At 36.0% G+C, this 20,663-nt stretch overlaps 1 protein-coding gene across 1 annotated transcript in view; it reads left to right on the forward strand.

The window, feature by feature from the left end:
• The window catches only part of LOC144435332 (uncharacterized), a 67,650-nt gene that overhangs the window by 46,950 nt on the left and 37 nt on the right, over positions 1–20,663 (forward strand). Inside the window, exons 7-13 of the mRNA XM_078123928.1 lie at positions 6,503–6,595; positions 9,333–9,383; positions 10,479–10,550; positions 10,999–11,088; positions 11,796–12,767; positions 13,412–13,570; positions 20,135–20,642. Of these exons, the coding sequence (XP_077980054.1) occupies positions 6,503–6,595; positions 9,333–9,383; positions 10,479–10,550; positions 10,999–11,088; positions 11,796–12,767; positions 13,412–13,570; positions 20,135–20,642 (1,945 nt within the window). The remainder of the gene's footprint in view (positions 1–6,502; positions 6,596–9,332; positions 9,384–10,478; positions 10,551–10,998; positions 11,089–11,795; positions 12,768–13,411; positions 13,571–20,134; positions 20,643–20,663) is intronic.

Below are 20,663 nucleotides of genomic sequence, written 5' to 3' on the forward strand. Positions count from 1 at the left end.
TGTAAATATTGTTTATAGATACAGGCAGCTCTGACAAATCACAGTATGTGGTTGTAATAGAGGTATGTTTTAATGGGGGAATTAGGTAGGAGGGAAACGACTGAGTCGGAAGGAAAGAAGGAGAGAATGGATGAGTTAACAGTAAGGCGGTGTAGTGTATTGTATTAGTTTGTCAGTCAATCAGACTGATTTGGAAAGTGCGTGAGAGGTTGGATAGGTTGTTTAATTTGTATAACCTAGGTTGCATGTTTTTGATCAGAATTTTGACCTCCGTGTTAAATTTGTATTAAAGTTCTTGAAAAAGCTCACTAATGTGTACAACTAGTCAAAGTTGTTTTTTGTACTCATGTACTGCCAAATTAAGTTTGAGTATATTTCTTAAAGTTAAAAATAAAAACTTAGAGTTTCAACAAGAAATTTGTAGTCAGGTGTTGCATTGCAGTTTGTAAACAGAAACAGCACTGTATGTTTCATATTGGTTCTATATAGTCAGTTAGTTCTGTCAGTTATTTAGGAATGTAATTGTAATTATTGACCTTTGCAACTACTGCATACCCATTAAGTTTGTATCTTTGATGTTGAGATAGCTTTGAAAAAAGGTTTTATCAGAAATGTTCACATACATGCTAAAAATTCATCAGTTTCTAGTTTCAATGTATACTCCGCTACATCTAACCTATTACTTTAGTAGCATGATTTGTAATGACAGAAATGATAGAAATATCGACTGTTCATTGTATCATATATGAATAATTGTGACATGTTCCATGCCTTCATCAAAGACATGTACAGATGCCACGACACCTGCTGTGGCTACTGTTACTAGATGTAAACTCAAGTATTGGTACACATTGTGGAAAATCATGAATCTCATATCTGAGAAAATGAGTTTTGAAAAGGAATGGTATCTTGAGAGATGAAATGTAAAGTTAGTCACGTTTAGTATGGTTGTATTTGCAATATAATGTTTTGATATAGTACAGCACAGCAGTTTTGTGCTAAAATGGTGTTCAATTCCTAATGTTCACAATGAGGCTTTGACAGAGTTTTCACTCTTGCCTGCAAACATGATCTATGGGATTTCAGCTGGAATAGTCTTATTCTGAATTTTCCCCATACGGTTTTGACAAAAGTCAGAAATATTCTCAAGCTATCTCCCAGTTAGTTGAAGTGATTAAAGGGCAGTCATGTGTTAACATGCTAGCATCCACAATATGATGTACATGTATGATATGCAGCATAGCAGTTTTGTGCTGAAATGGTGTTTCACTGCCATTGTTCAACTGACATGTTGAAGCTAGTTAGGATTAGTGCAGGCAATGTTGATAAAATCAGTGTTCGAGGCTTATCCTGATTCTGAATTGTTATCACAGCGAAGCCCCAGAGCTCAGTCTCCATCATGTGCATCATTCAGGTGTGAACAAATCATTTTGTGAACGGTGGTCCCTGGACCAGTGCCTTAAAAAATCCAGTGGTCCTGCTGAAAGAATTAGTGGTTCAAGGTCCCACTAATGTAAAACATTAAATCTTGCCTATGAATCTGTATATTCAGATGACTTTTTAACATAGTTATTAACAGTAAGGTACTGGTCCGACAGACCAGACAAGGTAAAATTTGTGTGGTCCGCCCAAAAAAATCACTAGTCCCGGACCCTGGACCAGTGGATTTGTTCACCCCTGGATTCATGTATTTGTTTAGACATCATCTTGTGAATTCATATTTATAAAGATATCCACCAAATTGTAATTTTCAATTGTAACCGAAGAGTTTGTAGCAAAACTAAAACAGCCAAAGGAACAACAACCTGGATTGCAGGAGTTTTTCTGCAGTGTCAGTGCTATGGAAATGACCTCAGCAGTCACCCTCTGCATGACTGCTAGAGCCCCCTAGAGGTTTGGTATGAAATTCTTTTGTTTCAGGCAAGATATTATGCCTTCATATGAGCATTTTGTGATTCAGGACTGATAGATATTTACTGTGGTATATCGTAAAAGAATGAAACATACCCAACTGAATTGCGTACTTGGAGTTCTATAAAAGGTACACTAAATTTAGCCATGAAATTTACATGTCTACTTGTATTTTATCAGTTTTAGCATAATAAAGCATGATGCCATGTAATTGTTGTGGAGGTGTTGTCAGGTTACATAATGGTAGATTGTCAAGTTAATACAATAGAGACCTTTTTGTTAGGATTGTAATTGTGACAGCCATTTGGCTTCAGAAGGTTTTTGAAGTATTTGCATATAGCGGTTAACAGTTCATTAGTAAAAGTATCATTTTGTCAACATAAAGGTATTCAAATCAAGCAACTTGATTTTAGAATTGTATTGCCAACATTGCAAGTTTTGATTAGCAGTGTTTTCATTTATCTAAATACTTATTTACGTTTGAGTGCTTTATGAAATACTTTTTGGCAAACTGAGGATTTCATCTGCTGTGTGCCAAAAATTTGTTTGTGTATTTTTCAAGATACTAGTAGTACTAGGTACATTGGATAAAGTGCAAGTCATTTTGCTAGAACAAGGGTGCATGTAAGGAAAGAAATATCACATTGTGTCGTTGGGATTAATTACCTTCATAGTCTGTTCAATTTAGTGTTAAAAAGCACAGCGGCATGAAATATGCATTTTTGGATGAAATTTTGCAAAATTGATGAGTGAAGGGATGCAAAATTGATGAATAAGGGAATAGAGCTAGAATTTGCCCCCAGAGGAGAATTATACATCAAATAAGATAAATCACAAAACTTACGTGAGGAGACTGTCAAAAGTAAAAAAGATTTGGTTCGAAATGTGAAATCTCTGTACTTTTACACCTTCAAGACATAATCCATCAGACATGAAAGTATCTACATGACGTCTGTACTGTATTTAAACCAAGTCAACACGTAGTCGTGGGTAATGTCAGAGAGTTGATACATCTACTTGACAATTACATGTCAGAAATCAGAAATGGTAAGAGTCAAATAACCCGAGGGTAGATATAGATGACGCACAACCACCATGTACAGCTTAGATGGATGGTGTGTCTGGTGACAGTCTTATGAATGTAACTAAGTTTTGATTGTCGTGTTTTTTTAAAACTCGATGAGAGAAGGAAAAACTGTAATACATCATCAAATATGGAGTATCTGTTATCATGTTTTATCAAGAAAAGAGCGGATTTAGAAAGGTGATTATAGAATTAAAGGTCTTTGATAATGTCAAAGGAGAAAAGATAGCATTGTTGTCATTACAGCCTTTTGGACATAGAGTGGGCTAATTAGTACAACTCTTTGTGTTGTCAGGCTCTAGTTAGACATGTGATATCTAATGATGAATCTATTGATTGTCACGTTGCTATTAAAGGAAAAACTGAATCATAGTGCATGTACATGTACGTGGCACATGTAAAGCCAGTTTTAGGTTAATCTCTTATCAAAGTAAGTATGTTGTACACATGTACTAGGTTTAAATGGGAGAAGCAAAGATTTGTATTGTTTTAGCACACAGTAAAATGCTGTGTGTCTGTCTGTCTCTGTGTGTGTGTGTGTGTTGTTGTTGTTGTTGCTGTTGTTATTGTTGTTGTTGTTCAGAACACATAACAATGATCACATAATATGTGATTCGGGTCAAAAGTCATTTTTGGTCATAAAACTACTGGACAAATTAGACTGAAATTTAGTGCAAATGTTCTTTGTCTTTTTGGTCAAAACTATTTAAATCCAAAATTACTGAAATGTAATAGGGGTGCATCTGGCGATGTGTACATTTTGTAGATGAAGAAGTATTCACAACATGATGATCCCATCAGTGAAATGCAAATTAAGTTTAAAAATCGCAATTTTGGTCAAAAGTATATATCTCAAAAACTACATGGTGACGGGTCTGAAATTTGGTGGGGATGTGTCTGGTATTATTCTGATATTGTTCGAAACATTTTGATACAACTGGCCCTAGCAACCATGACAACACCCTTAGCAACAGTCAAATGGTGTATATTACAAAGATAACAAGGATGGGTAGGCAAGTGAATAAAGATTTTTAAAATATGCAAATATGCCTAGCAGCATGACCACACCCTTAGCAACAGCCTAATGATGGTGCATATTGCAAAGATAACAACAGGGTAAGGTTAGGGAACTGGATAAACATCCAAAGAATGAATGCACATATGCCTAGCAACAAGGCCACACTCATAGCAACAATGAAATGGTGATGTATATTGCAAAAAGAACAACATGTATTACAGACTTTCAAAAACTTTATATAATTAATCCAGCAGTGAAGATACTGCCCATACCAACAGTAACATTATGGTGTATATAAACATTTTTTTTAAAAATAACACTAATTGACTTCTAATAAATTAGCATGTACAATATCTAGTTATTGTATTTTTAAAAATTTCAGTGAATATATTATTGGTTGTTGGCTCAAAAAATTCATTCACAAGTTTCAGCACTTTAAACAAACAGTAGGTATTGAGAAGCTATTAAGCTATATTAAGAAGCTAATATGTGTAATGATGTACCTACATGAATTTTTTTCTAATTTTAAAATTATCGATTTTCCCGTTGCTTGAAGATAACAGGAATCAGCTGAAAACATAGAGTTTGGTTTATTTCCGTTTCAAGCAGTTTGTTTTTAGAGAGACAGAGACAGAGACTATACACCTCAGGATACTTGGTTCTGTAAATTAAATGTAATCTCAATTTCCTGATGTTGTTAGTGTAGTGGTCAATCTCTCCTGTAAAGGAGAAGAGATGAAGTGTTGTGAAATGAAGTATGGTCCCAGGCTATGATGAAGTAAATCTTGACTCTTTCCGGCATGTGTTTTAGACAGATGTACCACTTCAAACTTCCCTAAGAGGGAGAATTAGTACTTGTACTAGTCTTACTAATTGAAATTGACCTATAGGCAAACTAAGATACTCTGAAACTAAAGCCACTCTTGTAACATGATGTAGAAATATATATGTGCTAGCAACAGATGTTGACAAACTTATTCTCGCAGTAGGGTGGTATCTCTGATAGCAAGTTTTCCTCTACTAGTGGGCTGCACAGTCAATCTCAATCAGTGTCCATACTATCTTGATTACAGGGTATTACATCTCACATAACCAAGGTATTTCTATTACTCATTTGTGTAATCTATTGCATGCAATGACAATAGTTTTTGTGTATGTTCCAATCTTAGAGTGCCTGGAGCTGGATTTCCATAGTAGTACCTCAGAATTGTTGAAACAACTACATACACTGCTATTGAATAATGCATTGGTATTAGTTAACACAAATGCAGGACATACCCCAGTTTTATTGTGTTGCATTGCAAACTTGAATATGGTGATTAACCACTGTATGTCAAGATAAAGGTACCTGACCTTCTGGTCTACAGACTTTACAATCCATGCATGATTTTGAACTTTGAATGACATCATGAGACAGGTTTTCAAAAATTGTTGGTAAACTTGAGCTCCTTTCGTACCCTGAAAGGTCAATCAGAGTAATCAGTCATGATATGTGTCCTGTACTGTGTTGACGCTTGCCATAGTTAGAGCACCATATTAGCATTTGTACAATCATCGCTGTGCATACATGTATAACAGTACTGGTGTTCAACAGTATTACTTCACCACTTGATCATGCATACAGTACCGTTGCTATTGTCAGAATGGGTTTAATTGCCCACTTGTTGGATCATTGTTTTGGTTTGAATTGTGGAGATATTTTGACTAGCAGGTTGTCACAGTCCATGATTTCATGAACCTTATCTGATGAATGTAAATGTTACTTCTATGAGCACGACTACGAGCAAGTGGTCAAAGTTTGGATATCCTCGTTTTATGCTGTAGTGACACCGTGTTGACATTGTGCATGCTTTGAGTATTTTCTTACTGTCACCCTGGACTCAAGACTTCAGACTGGGTGTGTGTTTGCTGTACCTGTTAGTCTTGCCACTACTACAGTTCAAGTGCAATTATTGGTCTATGATTGGATTCCTCCATTTTTGCTGTGAGGTGAAGTCGTGTTGACATTGGTACATGCTTACACGTGTTGTCCACTGTCACCCAGGACTTGAGACCTGAGACTCCTAGAGTCCTAGTTGTGGATGTTTACTCTACTTTGCTGCTATTTAACTCTACTGTGTTACTACTACATTCAAGTGCAATTGGACCAAGTTTGGATTCTCCGTCTTCCTTTGTATCTTCCATTGTCGTGACACTATATTCACATCGTGCATTATACATCTGTTGTGTTTTCCTACGGTCACCCCAAGACTCAAGACTTCTGACTTTCATTTGTGTGTGTTTACTCTCCTTGTTACCGGCCACAACAGTGAAAGTGCAATTAGACCAAGTTCGGATGCCCGTCTTTGCCTTCTGTTGAGAACATGTGGGCATTGTGAATGTGTACACAATATATTCATACTACAATTCACAACTAAAGATATCAGCCTTCTATACATGTGTGTTTTACTCTACTGACAGTCATGTATATGTTCCATGTATTTGTGCAGGAGCATCCAGAACCAAGGAAACGGTCCAACTCAGATCCTGTCATGGAGGATTTGGAGAAATTGAAGGCCAAGTCAATTTTTCCAGGATTTGGGGTAAGAATGACATTATCATTTACTAGTTTAATATTTACAGAAATTCAGTATATTTCCAATATCAATGGTAGAATAACTGTAGAGGTTATATCATGGCTAATGGGTTTGCTTATTAATGATGGTTCTTTGTTCTTTCTTTTTTCTCCAATTTAACCTTGGGTTAAAAAGCAAGAATTGTAGAAACCATATATTTTTTTTAAATGAACCGGTTTGTCCATATTCCAATTAAAATAATGGAATACCAAACAAATGCAACAGTTACTCAACAAACTACAAAGTTTTAAAGAAATAAATCATCAAACAATAGTCCAGTAATCTAAACCATTTGTAATAAATATTTTTGCAAGTTTATGTCAGATTATCAGGATTATCATAATGACAGGGAGGGTCTGATAGTGAACTAAACAATCTTTTAGTTGATGAATACCATGGGATAATTTTGAAAATTGGGTCATGCTGAGTACACTGTGGCATTGTTAAGAGTTTGCAGTCATATCAGACAATGGTACATGCCAGTGTTGGCATCGGTAGACCTGTTATCAATTAAACCAAGGGGTCAGTATTAAGAACAGAGTGGTGTGTAATGAGACAGGACTCTGATGATTACAACTTAATCATCACCTGGAAACCATAGTTCCCAGTATTTGATAACAACAACCGTACTGCTGGGATGATATCACAGCCTTCTAGTCACAAACCGGTTGGGAATACTACCTCTAGGCATTACCTTAACCATAATTTGTTGAATGTAGTACACAATGGGGATGATTTGTCTTGTAAGGGGTATAGATATCAAATACTTGCTTTCCAAAAGCGCTAATGATGTGTTGGAAGACACCTTACTGTAGAAGCCAAGGGATACAAAATGGGGACGAAATTTCAAGGATGTATGAAAATTTTAATATAGCATTGTAAATAGTAATTATAGCCAACATTAATGCTTAATATTTAAATCATTGCATGATCAAGGTCTGTAGTAGACGGATCAAAATGTCACATTCGTTTCCAATTTACCGTTCCAAAGTAACTATTTGTACTGAGATGAATTATATATTGTAGACATGTAGATAACGCACATGTATATTTAAGACACTGTTACTTCCTAAAGAGATAATGGTGACTTGGAAGACAACATAATATAATGTACAGGTCAAATACAGAGTAGTTTGTCAGGGAATTCTACACTAAAAGTGCAGGAAGTGAATAAGTCCTTAAAAGGCAAAGAGCGATTTAGATCATTTTCAAAACATTGTATATATATCAGCCATGTTTTTGTTAAGTACGTCCCTGTAGACAAAGCAAGTGAGACTAAACTAGAAGGCATCTAAGAATGTAGATTATGAACTAGAAGGCATCTAAGAATGTAGATTATGAACTAGAAGGCATCTAAGAGGGTAGATTATGATAGACAAGTTAACATTATAAAGGTAATGGATGTGATTTCCAGACTTTGTAATACGAGGCCCTGGGAGATTAATACTATAATAGATTCTCATCAGGTCATCAATTTTTTATTGGTGTATACCTTTTTGTTCACTACAGGGAATAGATTGCACCCATCAGGCTATGCATACCAATTTTGTCAACAACAAAACTCCCACACATGAGTTCAACCAAGTTCATTCAATAATATAAACCATAAGCCTTACAAATTGACATATAAACTACATTTAATTCACAAAACCTGAAACAAAACATTTGTCTAAACTCAGCAAAATCTTACTAAACACTGCTACATTTTATTGCCTGGCATCACAAAAACCTTACCGAACAGTGTTACTTTTTATCTGTAGTAAATAAGTGATTAAATAAGATTAGTTAGTAAGGTTTTTATCAAGCTAGTTGTCATTTTCTTTTAGGTTTTGTGATTTTGATTTGTAAATAAATGGTACACAATGTAGATTCAAACTTTACCTCAGAAACTTAGCCATGAACAGCATATAAAAGTAAGGAAATGGATAGTCATGATATTTCAGACACCACCATCATGTTGTTATGTGTCAAAAAGGAGAAGGAATCCTGTCTTCAAATGCCAATATACCCCTATATTTCGTAATGTAGTGTTAGTCGTAAAGGTTGTACTACTAATTCCTATTCACACAAGTGAATGCGAGTGAGGCTTCTCAGTCATGGGGCACATATGTAAATACAGACCTGGCTAGTCTAGTAACTACACGCTACGATGACCTCCACCATATAGTCAAATGGATTTCTCTAGCACAGGATTCCATTCTTACCACTGACAGAGCTGGTTTAATGCTCTTGAAGTGTGATTCGATATAAATGCAAAGACATTATCATGTCCTCACATGACTTACATTCAAAGTGGAGGTTGAGTTTGTAGTAAACTGATTGAAGTAACCATTTACGACCGCCTGTCAGTTTGGGATGGATTACTACTGACAAGCACTGTTCACCCTTTCCCCAGCAGGAGACTTAGCTAGATTTCTCTAGAATTTGTCCATTTGACTAGATGTGGAGAGAGAGATCATAGAATACAAGTATACATGCATAGCGACTAGATAATAACTGGCTGAAATTGGTGTATAATGAAAGTATTAAAATGACATGATATACCTCAATCTAGAGTCATCAGACAAAAAAACCGAAGTATTTCCCATTGTGAATTGAATTCAGACTTCATTCTATGAGGAGTGGAGTCAAACACATTAAGTGATTAACTGGGCACTTTTATGTGATGAGACACGCTGCTAACATTTCCTGTGTCTTCTTTCAGGATATTATTCACCTCAAGAAAGGCTGGTTAATCAAGCAAGAGAATCAAAAGGTAAGTTTTGAAGTGTCATTGCAAGGAAAGTCAAGGAAATTGGATTACAAGGTAATTTAGGGAAAGTGCTAACATTGAATAATTTAGTCCCTGTAAATTATATATAGTTGAAGCCAGGGATATCCTTTTGTGATGAAAGATCTCAGTTAAAGTTTTTGTGATCATGGTAAAGCTAAGAATGTCGGTTAGTGACAGCTCTCTCACTGTAGGTTTTTGTGATCATGTATGGAGTGAGCTTGGAATGTTGGATAGTGAGTGATCACCCTTGGTTTTTGTGATCCTGGTAAAGCTAAGATGCTGCCAGATGGTGATTGATCTCACACTCAAGGTTTTCCGTAATCACAGGGTCATTAGCAATAGTTGTCATCAAGCATTCTTGGTGAGACACTTAAATGTTGAGCCAGCAACACATCTATACCCATCAATTACTGTATATTGTGTATATTTTAATCATATAAGGTGTCATCTACCTGATGTAAGTCGTATCGGACATGTTTACTCACCTTAAACATGAATAATGATTTTTAGTGTATGTATGTATGTATGTATGTATGTATGTATGTATGTATGTATGTATGTATGTATGTATGTATGTATGTATGTATGTATGTATGTATGTATGTATGTATGTATGTATGTATGTATGTATGTATGTATGTATGTATGTATGTATGTATGTATGTATGTATGTATGTATGTATGTATGTATGTATGTATGTATGTATGTATGTATGTATGTATGTATGTATGTATGTATGTATGTATGTATGTATGTATGTATGTATGGTATATATATGTATGGTATATATGTGTTCTCAGGAGTAGTGTGATTCATGCTAAGTAATAGGTAATCTTCTAGTACCTACCTTTCTTGACTTTCAGCAGAAAATATCAAACTCGCAGGAAACAATTTTTTTTTTGGTGTATTTCTTAGGTTGAAATATTCACATTCAGTGCAATTTCCAGTTAAACTTGTGACCAATAGCATCTTCTTCGTGACAAGTACCATAGTGTGTAAAGAAATAACAGAATAAAGACATTTGGTTGTTTGCTTTTTAAATTTACATGTGCAAATGTTTTGTTTTCACCTTCTAGGACTGGTCCAAGTATTGGTTTGTGCTATCAGATAATACCTTGAAGTATTACCAGGATTCCAAGGCAGAAGAGGTTAGAGTCAAGTTACAAGTCTTTTCTAACTCATTTGGAACTTACATGTAGTGTTTCTTTCTTTCCTTGCAAAGTTAGGAATTTTAAACCAAACAACAATTTCAAGTCAGGAGATTTTTGAAAGGAGACCCCGAGCTGTACATCTAAAAGAAATGTTTGCAAGGATGTGTGTTCAGATTGTAAACGTTCAACAGTAATATGCTAAATGTGCCAGGCTTGCACATGACAGGAGGGTGTTGAGATCTGAACTGTCAAGCCCTCTGGAGACAGCACCAAAACTTGAACTGTATTGTGTTTGTGCAACTGTATATTAGTGCAAATTGTTGGTTGTTTTGGTTTTTATATACAGTCACATGTTGCAACAGTTTATGTACATTTATCATGTTTTATGTTAGTTTGTACTTTCCAGGCTTTTAGCTACAACTTACTATGTGTTATTTATTGACAGGCTGAAACGGAAGAAGGCTGCATAAACTTGTCTACGTGCAAGGATGTAATGGAGAAGAATGTTGATAGAAATTATGGCTTCCACATTGAGGTAAGAAGTGGCAGAGGAAAGTTTGCAGGATACTTCCTCAACTCCCTAGGGACCACACAATCCATTGTAACCCCTATAAGCACATACAATTGTAATCTTCACATAGAGCAACACCAGTCCTACCAGTTCCCCTTTTTACAGCCAGGTTAACTGGGACACAATCACAATTTTAAATCTTACCCAAGAACTTCGCTATTACAGAAGCAAATGGTAGTGGCAAGGCCCAAACTGGGAAATTTGTAGATTCCGAGCCAGTCACACTAATCATTTGACCATCCAGACTCCATGAAAAGAAAACAGTCCCGCAATAGTTTAGATGCACACACACACGCGCACACACGCACACACACACACACACACACACACACACACACACACACACACACACACACACACACACACACACACACACACACACACACACAGTGGATGTAGGAAGTGAGACCCTTACAGAGAAAGAAAATGTTAATCCATATTGAGTGGAAGGACCGAAAATAATTTGTCATATAGCATGTCAAAACAAAACTCATACCTACTCCAGTTGCATCTTCATTTTTGATACCATACATATTTTAGGTGTAAAATGTATATTGTGTGTTCACTTTGCCCACATATGTGGCAACATTAAGCCATATCTAAGGGAAAGTTCCATCTAAGGCAGTTATCTTTTCACAAAAATGAATAAGGTTTACTTTTTTCTTTTACAGACCATTGACAATGACATCATTGTCTTGGCAGCAATGACTAATGGTATACGAAATAACTGGATACAGGCTATCAGAAAAGCTGTAGCTGCACTACCTCCTCCACAGGAGCCGTCGTCTTCCCCTGTGAACAATAAGGATATAGAGGACATTGACAGCCCTGATCCCCACTCCAGGGAGAAAGAAGAGATTTCCAGAAAGGAGTCTGAAGAGGAAAAACCCTTTCATGTTGGCTCTGAACCCAAGTTTTGTTCCAAAGAAGTAAAGGAGAACTTTGAAGGGAAAGTTTCTCCAGTGCCTTCCAGGAAATTCCTTCCTGACGTTGACTATATGCTTGGAAATAAGCCAACTAGTGATGTTACACATTCCACACCTGCCAAAAAACTTGCCGGCGGCGGAGGTCAAAAATACAGGGGTAGTCCCATCAAGTTTGAAAGCAATCCTGTATATTTAACCAGACTTGAAGCAATAAGGAGTCCCTCAAGTAACCGGATTTCACCAACAGATCATTCTTCCAGGGCACTTAGTCCTAACTTGGATAAGTCAAGTGATACTAGAAAAGACGAGAGACAAAGATTTCCACAAACTCGGGTTTCCATGGAGACTGAATCAGCCGAGGATGAGGATGAGGATGAGGACAGTGAAACAGACGAGGAAGAGGAAAGTGGAGATAGTGCTCATGAACGGGAAGCAGATACCATGGAAATTATTGAGCCGAAAGTTGAAACAGTACAGGAAAAATTTCCATCGCCAGAGAAAGTAGTTCTGGACACATCCGGGAAAGACAGTGAGGCACATAGCAATAGGACTAGTGTGTCTGAAAGTAGTGAATCTGAGTTTGAAACAGAGACACTCCCTGTGCATAAGTCTACAGAGAAAACTTTGGATTTACTGCGCCACACAAGTAATGACAACACTGGTAACATCACATCTAGTTCTGGTGAAGCAGTACTTGTGGATCTACTTGAAGCAGAGGTAAGAAACATGGTTGTTTTGATCCCTAAGTTATTATCACTGATAACAAATAACTCGCATCAAAGTTTGTCGAAACGCTAACTTTAGTTGATATGATTTTCATTCCTAAATAAATAGGTGATTGCACAGATTGGAAAAGTCGTGTAGTGTCGGAAGCTTAACATTGATAGCAAAGATCTCTTGATCATTGAACCAGATTAAAATGCTAAAAACAATGTACTTTTTTTTCTACCATATAAACGTTCATTCAACATGAAATAAAAGATTATCATCCAACCCTTAAGTGAAATGATAGATTTTCATTTTGGTATGACATATCAAGATTTCCAAAAAAGAAAGGTCGTCTTAGATAAGTGAATCTTATACCAGCGACAATATGAACAATTGTGTTGACAAGATACAAGTCGTTTTCAGTGACACTTTGGATTAGTTTCCAAAATTTGATGTTCTCCTATCTTACTATGTGGTAGCTCACAAGAAATCCCAGTTTTTATCATTTTGACTCAACAACAGAGGACACACTGATCTTGAAGCAAAATTAGCAATCACTTTACAAAGCATGTGCTACACAGATATCTTAGCAAGTACTTTGAATGACCACTTATATTTGTCAACGTGAGGTACTCTTTCTTTCTGTGAATTAGGTGGAATCATTGAAAGCTCAGTTGGAGAAGACTCAACAAGATCTGGTGGAAGCGCATCAACAGAATATCGAGTTGAAGACTCAGATGACAACCGTCCGAAGAGATCACAGAGAATCCATTAGCGAAATTGAGGATGACCAAAACAAATATCTTGTACAGGTATGTGTAAAAAATGAGTCTTGTACAGGTATGTGTAAAAAATGAATCTTGTACAGGTATGTGTAAAAAATGAATCTTGTACAGGTATGTGTAAAAAGTGGATCTTGTACAGGTATGTGTAAAAAGTGAATCTTGTACAGGTATGTGTAAAAAATGAATCTTGTACAGGTATGTGTAAATAATGAATCTTGTACAGGTATGTATAAAAAATTAATCTTGTACAGGTACAGTACAGTTTTCGCCTAAGCTGTCGCATTTTTCGCGTTCGCTTCGCTTCGCCTTCGCAGTCGCATCGCCTCATTATCGCTTCAATCAATTCGCTTCGTAACTTGGAATCGCTTCATGACGGCATTCGCATCGCAGTCATTTCGCTTCGCTTTCGCTTCATGTTCGCATCGCATCAAAAAACAATGAAGGTCGCTTCACGTCAAACAACAATGAAGGTGAAGCGATACTGTGAAAGGTGTGACAGTATTTGCATATCTGTTTTCACTGCTGTACGTCGTGAATTCTGTCTGTTACGCACATTACAAACCTAAAACTCAAAATTCTGAGATAGGTTCTATGCATGGATTTATTAGGGGGTGGTGCGTTATATTGTCCCCAATTACCAAATCGTCCCCGCTAGGGTTGGTCGGCCGGTGCCGTGAACACGGCCACAACTGTACTGTCACAACAATTAAATGGAATGACCAGTCAAATCGATTTTACAAACGGGACGATCCCTTTGTACAAACCACTAACATACACATGTTAACAAATGTAGAAAAAGCAATTGCACAGTGGTGAGCAAAAATAAAGTGGTGATAAACACAAGTCCTCTTTGCAGAAAACCCGGTACACTACGATGTCCTACGTTCCTCATAGGTCACGAACACCGCAATATATAATGGGCGAATAATATAGTGAAACGTCCAACAGTATGTAGCGAAACGCCAAACTACGTACCAAATTGACAACTTATCGAAACGACCGTAATGCTGTCATCTGTATAAGTTGCAATGCGACGTTAAATTGCTTGCTAATTTGACTAATTTGTAACCATTCACTCGATCCGAGACAATAACTCACGTAACCCCACCTAGTACCTGCACACGGACGACCAGTGTCGCCGGCTAAAGTAGCGAGATCCGTTCACGTCTGAGCAGCAGACCTAATTTGTTTTAGAAATCACGGCAAGGCGAAAATTCGAGCAAATATTGTATATGTTACAGCAGTCGATAAAGCCATGGAGGTAAAACAGACGTGGTCGGCAGTTGAATAGATCATCGGACAAAAACAATGAAACTGCGTGTTGGAGATTATGAAATAAAAGCCCGGGAATTTCTCTGAAAACTGCACGAGAAATATCGACAGATTAGTTTTATTTTTATTTTGTAAAATAATCAATCGTATAATATTTTATTGTCATTCTTTCAAAACTCCAAAACATCGCCAAGCTATTGTCGGAACTCTGGGCATGTACTTTGTGTAGCAACTTATAATAAATCGCAGTTGTTGTTCATGTTCCGGAGGAGACATTCACGTAGGACGGTAGGATGGTCTCCAAAACCACGTTCTAACAAAACTAGGCCGATCGGAATTTAAAACTAAACCCATCGATGGATTGCTGAAAACGAGAACTCCAAACAGTCATCGTATCAATCGTAATTGCGCAATTTGCAATGATGCGAAAGTTGAAATCTCCCTGTACACTGAGCTGATCAATGTTTATGATATGCCATGACATCATGCATGTCCCGCTTCGAATACGTCACTATTTTTCCCATATAAGGGTAGTACAATGCAAATTTCAGATACATAAATAGGTCATGAATGACAGCGCTGACTTCAGCTGGAGAATGACGATTATGAACACGGAAGTGTTCCACGCTCCCACCACGTAATTTTACCGAATAAACGTTGATTTTTATGGTAACCACATATTGAAAAATGATATAAAATAACATCAGGTTGTTTGAGGCCCACCCGAGTGGAAAATCGCTCTCGTGGATTTTAATTTGCGCGAGCGGTAGGCGAGCGGAGCGATCGCTCGCCTCAAAAGGCATGCCCTGATTTATTAACGCAAATTTAACCAAAAGGGTTATCGTGCCGTAGACAGAAAAGTAAAGTACAACCCCGCATAATTTTAGTAGCCGTAATGATCTATACTTTTCGTTTCAAATCCTTTATCATGCAAATATGTGGGTATAATAGCGCATGTTCCACACAATGCGATTCAGAAACAAAGTTGACGCGATGCGAATGGGGTGCGATGCGAATGCGAACTCAACGCGAAAAGGAAGCGAAGTGAAAGCGATGTTTAATTGAAGCGAACTCCCGTAAACTTGAGATTGAGGCGAAGCGAAGGCGAAGGCGAAGCTGAAGCGATGCGAACGCGAATTGAGGCGAGAGCTTAGGCGAAAACTGTACTGTATGTGTAAAAAATTAATCTTGTACAGGTATGTGTAAAAAATGAATCTTGTACAGGTATGTGTAAAAAGTGGATCTTGTACAGGTATGTGTAAAAAGTGGATCTTGTACAGGTATGTGTAAAAAATGAATCTTGTACAGGTATGTGTAAAAAGTGGATCTTGTACAGGTATGTGTAAAAAATGAATCTTGTACAGGTATGTGTAAAAAGTGGATCTTGTACAGGTATGTGTAAAAAGTGGATCTTGTACAGGTATGTGTAAAAAATGAATCTTGTACAGGTATGTGTAAATAATGAATCTTGTACAGGTATGTGTAAATAATGAATCTAAAACTAAGAAACTACTTAGAAATTAATCATACATTGTATAAGATTATGGATTGTGTATAAAAATTGCATTTGGTGAGAGATTCAAAATTATATATTTTATCATAATATTCGGTAACAATTAATTTAACAAACATAATAACGTAAACCTGGAAATTTTTATATCAGACTTATTTTCGCTAATTACACTGGAAAACAAAACCACAAAACTAAGTAGTGACTAAAATGCCTTCTTGTTGTACTAGTCCAGTTGCCAGATGGCATTTTTTAACATAACCGTGCATTGTGTTAGAGGGAAGGTTTTATGCTTGATATTTGTTCTCCAGGGTGTCCTGAACAAGAATCCGCCGGGTGCCACCCTGGCACCCTTGAGCATTTTTTTTAATTTGCATAAATTAAAACATGATAAATTTATGACGATTTGGCCATTTGGTATTAAATCTATACAACATTACCATGTATGAATGGTCAATATTTGTGAAAACAACTTCTTTTTAATGGTGAAATACAATGTAAATAGTAATTAGATAATTATCAACTTCCAAAGATAAAAAATAATCATATAATTTGCAAATTTGCATAAATCGCAAATGGGTATTTTGGATGATCATCATAAGTTTTCAATATACTTGAATTGCAATACATGGATATATTGAGATAACAACTACCTTTTAATGACACAATTCAGTGTAAGTAATAATTAGATAATTAGCAAATTCCAAAGATAAAAAAAATAAGCTGATTTGCATAATTTGCATAATCGTGAATGGGTATTTTGTGTGATCTTTGTCATTTTCACTATACTTGAAATGCAATACCTGGATATATTGTAAAACCAACTACCAGTACTTTTTAATGATGCGATACAGTGTAAGTACTAATTAGATAATAAGCAACCTCCATATATAAAAACAATCTAATTTGAATAATTTGCATAAATCTTAAATGGGTATTTTGTGTGATCTTCGTCGTCTTTCAAATATACTTGAAATGCAATACTAGTATTCACCACTTGTTGCATCATTCATAAACCTGAGATGAAATGTAAAATTAACTGAATGTTTAGTGTAAAGATGTGACATGACTGTTCATATAATGTTGGGACTCAAATCTGCATCGATGATCGCAACAAATATGTGATAAACTTCTAGATATAGTTTGAATACATGTTGCAGAAGCCCCAAGTGACTTGTATACTGCAGATTCTCAGTACAGTAATAATTGTTTTGGATATTTCGTCAGATAAATCATGTGTCTATGAGAAGTGTGGATTCACAAGTAGACAGTGCATTTGAAGAATTTGTTACTGAGATTGAAAGTAACCCCCCATTCATATTTAGAATTACAATGAACTGCGTGAATATTTTCTCAGCCACATCAGTGACAATAAGGTAGACTCAATACATGTATAAGAGGGAGGTAATAGGGAAATTGGAGTAGGTGGGTAACCTTTTACAAATCAGTTCTCAAGAACGACCATATTTTAAAATGGGATTAGGGGAGGGTTACATTTTACTTTAACTCATTTCAATGCCTAATGTTGCAATATTTTGTGATTTTGGAACTGAATCCTCCACATCGGTTACCAAGGGATAATTAATGTTGTTGAGTGGAGATGTTGACCCTCGTCTCGACAATGCCGAGAGTGTACATGCCCATCTACTCAGTGGGATTTTTGGCCCTCAGCTCAGCCAATTAGATCCAAACACATGTACTGAGTATTGCAGTTCCTTCACACAAAACCCTTGTGTGTTGGTAGTTGGAAATAACCAATCTCTTTTAAACTGTCAATATAGTTGCAGCAATGGGATTATGTCCTTCCCACTGAGTCTGGGACTTTTTTAATTTCTGTTTTCATGTCAGACAGCATTTTAACCCATGTTTTAAAATATCTAATTGAGGTGGGTCATGTTTTAGAGAAAGAGGATTGGGGAAGGACAACTAACATGATAGAATCGTTGGAGGGTCACATAAATACGAAAGAGACCGAGGATGATCACCCTACCCTAATCCTTATAATTACTGAAGGTCCTCATTTTAAAGTCTTTTAAAGATGAGCTCCTGGTAAAGAGAATCAAAATCTCTTGCTAAAAAAAACATCTTGAGTACATGTGCCATGATATGACATAGATCAGTTTGTTGATTCTCCCACCTAAAGTGTGCAGCCAACTGGCACACTTGTAGTTTTCATTAATTATATATTGTTTAAGACGAAAAATGAAAAATAATGAGTAATTTGCTTACATTACACATTATACTTGCAGCATATCATTGATTCATTAAATCTGAATCATAAACTTTTGTTATGGTAATAAGTTGAAATCATAATTTATTGGGCATTGATCTTTGGATGGATTGGATACATTGCAGTATACCGCTACATAAATATGTTTACCACAGGTGATTCAATACTGTGCAGAATGTGTGATTTTATGATTAAGTCGTTATATCTTACAAAACAATTACAAAAAATGTTTCAGTTGCAGCGAAGAGTTAAATCGGGCATATATAAACTACAAAAGAAAATACTGAAAAATGTAGAGAAAAACTCTGGGTACCCTATCTCCTGCCTTGTCCCTAGAGACATTGCAGAACAGTCCTAACTGTTCTTACAATGAAGCTTGGTTTATCATTATCAGATATGCAATTTATGCAAATTATGCAAATTAAGGTGTTATTTTAAGAATTATTAATTCTTTTATTTCCAAACTTATCTTTATTCCTTTATTTCATACCTTTAAAATAATTACTCAAGTTTATGATTCAGATTTAGTTAAACAATAATCAATACTGCCTGGTACTGATATGCTGCAAGTATAATTTGTTTGTAATTTAATTTAAGCAAACTACTCATTATTTTACTTTATTGTTTTTTATTTTCAGCATACCTTATTTCTTGCTTAATTCCTTCCAACCATTTATCATAGTTAAATGATTCAGATTTCGTGAATCTATCACAAATATTGCCCGATATTAAATATTAGCTTCAAAATGTTCTTATTCTGTGCAATTTATGCAAATTATGCTAATTACCAATTTTTTAAAATTGATTTCTTTAATTTTTTTAGCCCAGTACTATTTTACAACTTTAAGGTAAAGATGTGTGCAATATAAAACTCATTTATACATGATGATATTGTATATATGTGCTACTAGATGGCCAAAATTGACATAAATCAGCCATTTTTTAATTTATGCAAATTAAAAAAATTGCTCAACTCTGCCAGGGTGGCACCCGCCAGATTCTTGTTCAGGACACCCTGGAGAACAAATATCAAGCATAAAACCTTCCCTCTAAGACAATGCATGGTAGGGTGGCCTGGCAACTGGACTATACATGAACACAATGTACCAGTCTGATAATTAGTCTTTGAGAACTAGCTGAAGACTGTAAACGCACACAGTTTTGTAGTAGTGAAAATATCAAGGATTACAGTATGAAAATTTTTCCAGATTTCTTATTTTCTGTTTACTTGAGTTCCCAAACCTTAATAAAAACAATGAGTCCCATTTTTCCGGTTAATAGGGAACTTGCAAACCCACCATGTTGAATGTTGCATCATGGGAAATGTGATAATAGATAATAAACAATCAATTAGTATTGTAAACAATGTTGATACATTGTTTGTAACCACAAATAATCAATTCATAGTTACACTGACCAATGTGGGAGGTTAATTTTATCAGTAGCTCCAGATTAGGTATTACGATAACCACATATACTCCCATAGTCATTTGCATCTGAGCATGTTCTGTTTGGATTTCAAGTTCCCTATTGCAAAATTGTTAAATTTTGATTGTTTTTATTTATTTTTTATCATCAGATTGAAGACATGAATACACAACAAGATCACATCACTCAACGTAATCATCGACTCCAATCGGAATTGAAAGAAAGCAAAACCTACACAGAAATCACCAAACAACAGCTTCAACAGTTGAAGAACAAACTGAGTAATGCCAATGACACTATCTTTAGGCAGGAGAATGAAATTGAACAACTCAAGACAAAGCTAGAGATCGCAGTCTCAGAGCTGTCAGAAAGTGATACCACGTTGCAGAAACTTAGAGGCGATCTCAGGACTGAGAAGGACAAATCTGAAAATGCTCTTGACCTGTTTAGCGAAAAGAACGAAAAACTTGAATGTCAAATTTTGGAACTGAAGACAATGCTGAGTAGGGCAGAAGCAGAAGTGCATGCCAAAAGTAAGCATATCAAAGACCTTGAGAGATCAAACCAACGACAGGATGCCTTGCTGAAAATTGAACATCTCTCTTTAAAATTAGAGGAATCAAAGCAGAGACTGAAAGAAAGCGAGGAGGACATTGTCAGTAATGAAGAGAGGTTTGAGA

This window comes from Glandiceps talaboti, chromosome 5, assembly GCF_964340395.1.
Source record: "Glandiceps talaboti chromosome 5, keGlaTala1.1, whole genome shotgun sequence".
In the NCBI taxonomy this organism is placed as follows: Eukaryota; Metazoa; Hemichordata; class Enteropneusta; family Spengelidae; genus Glandiceps; species Glandiceps talaboti.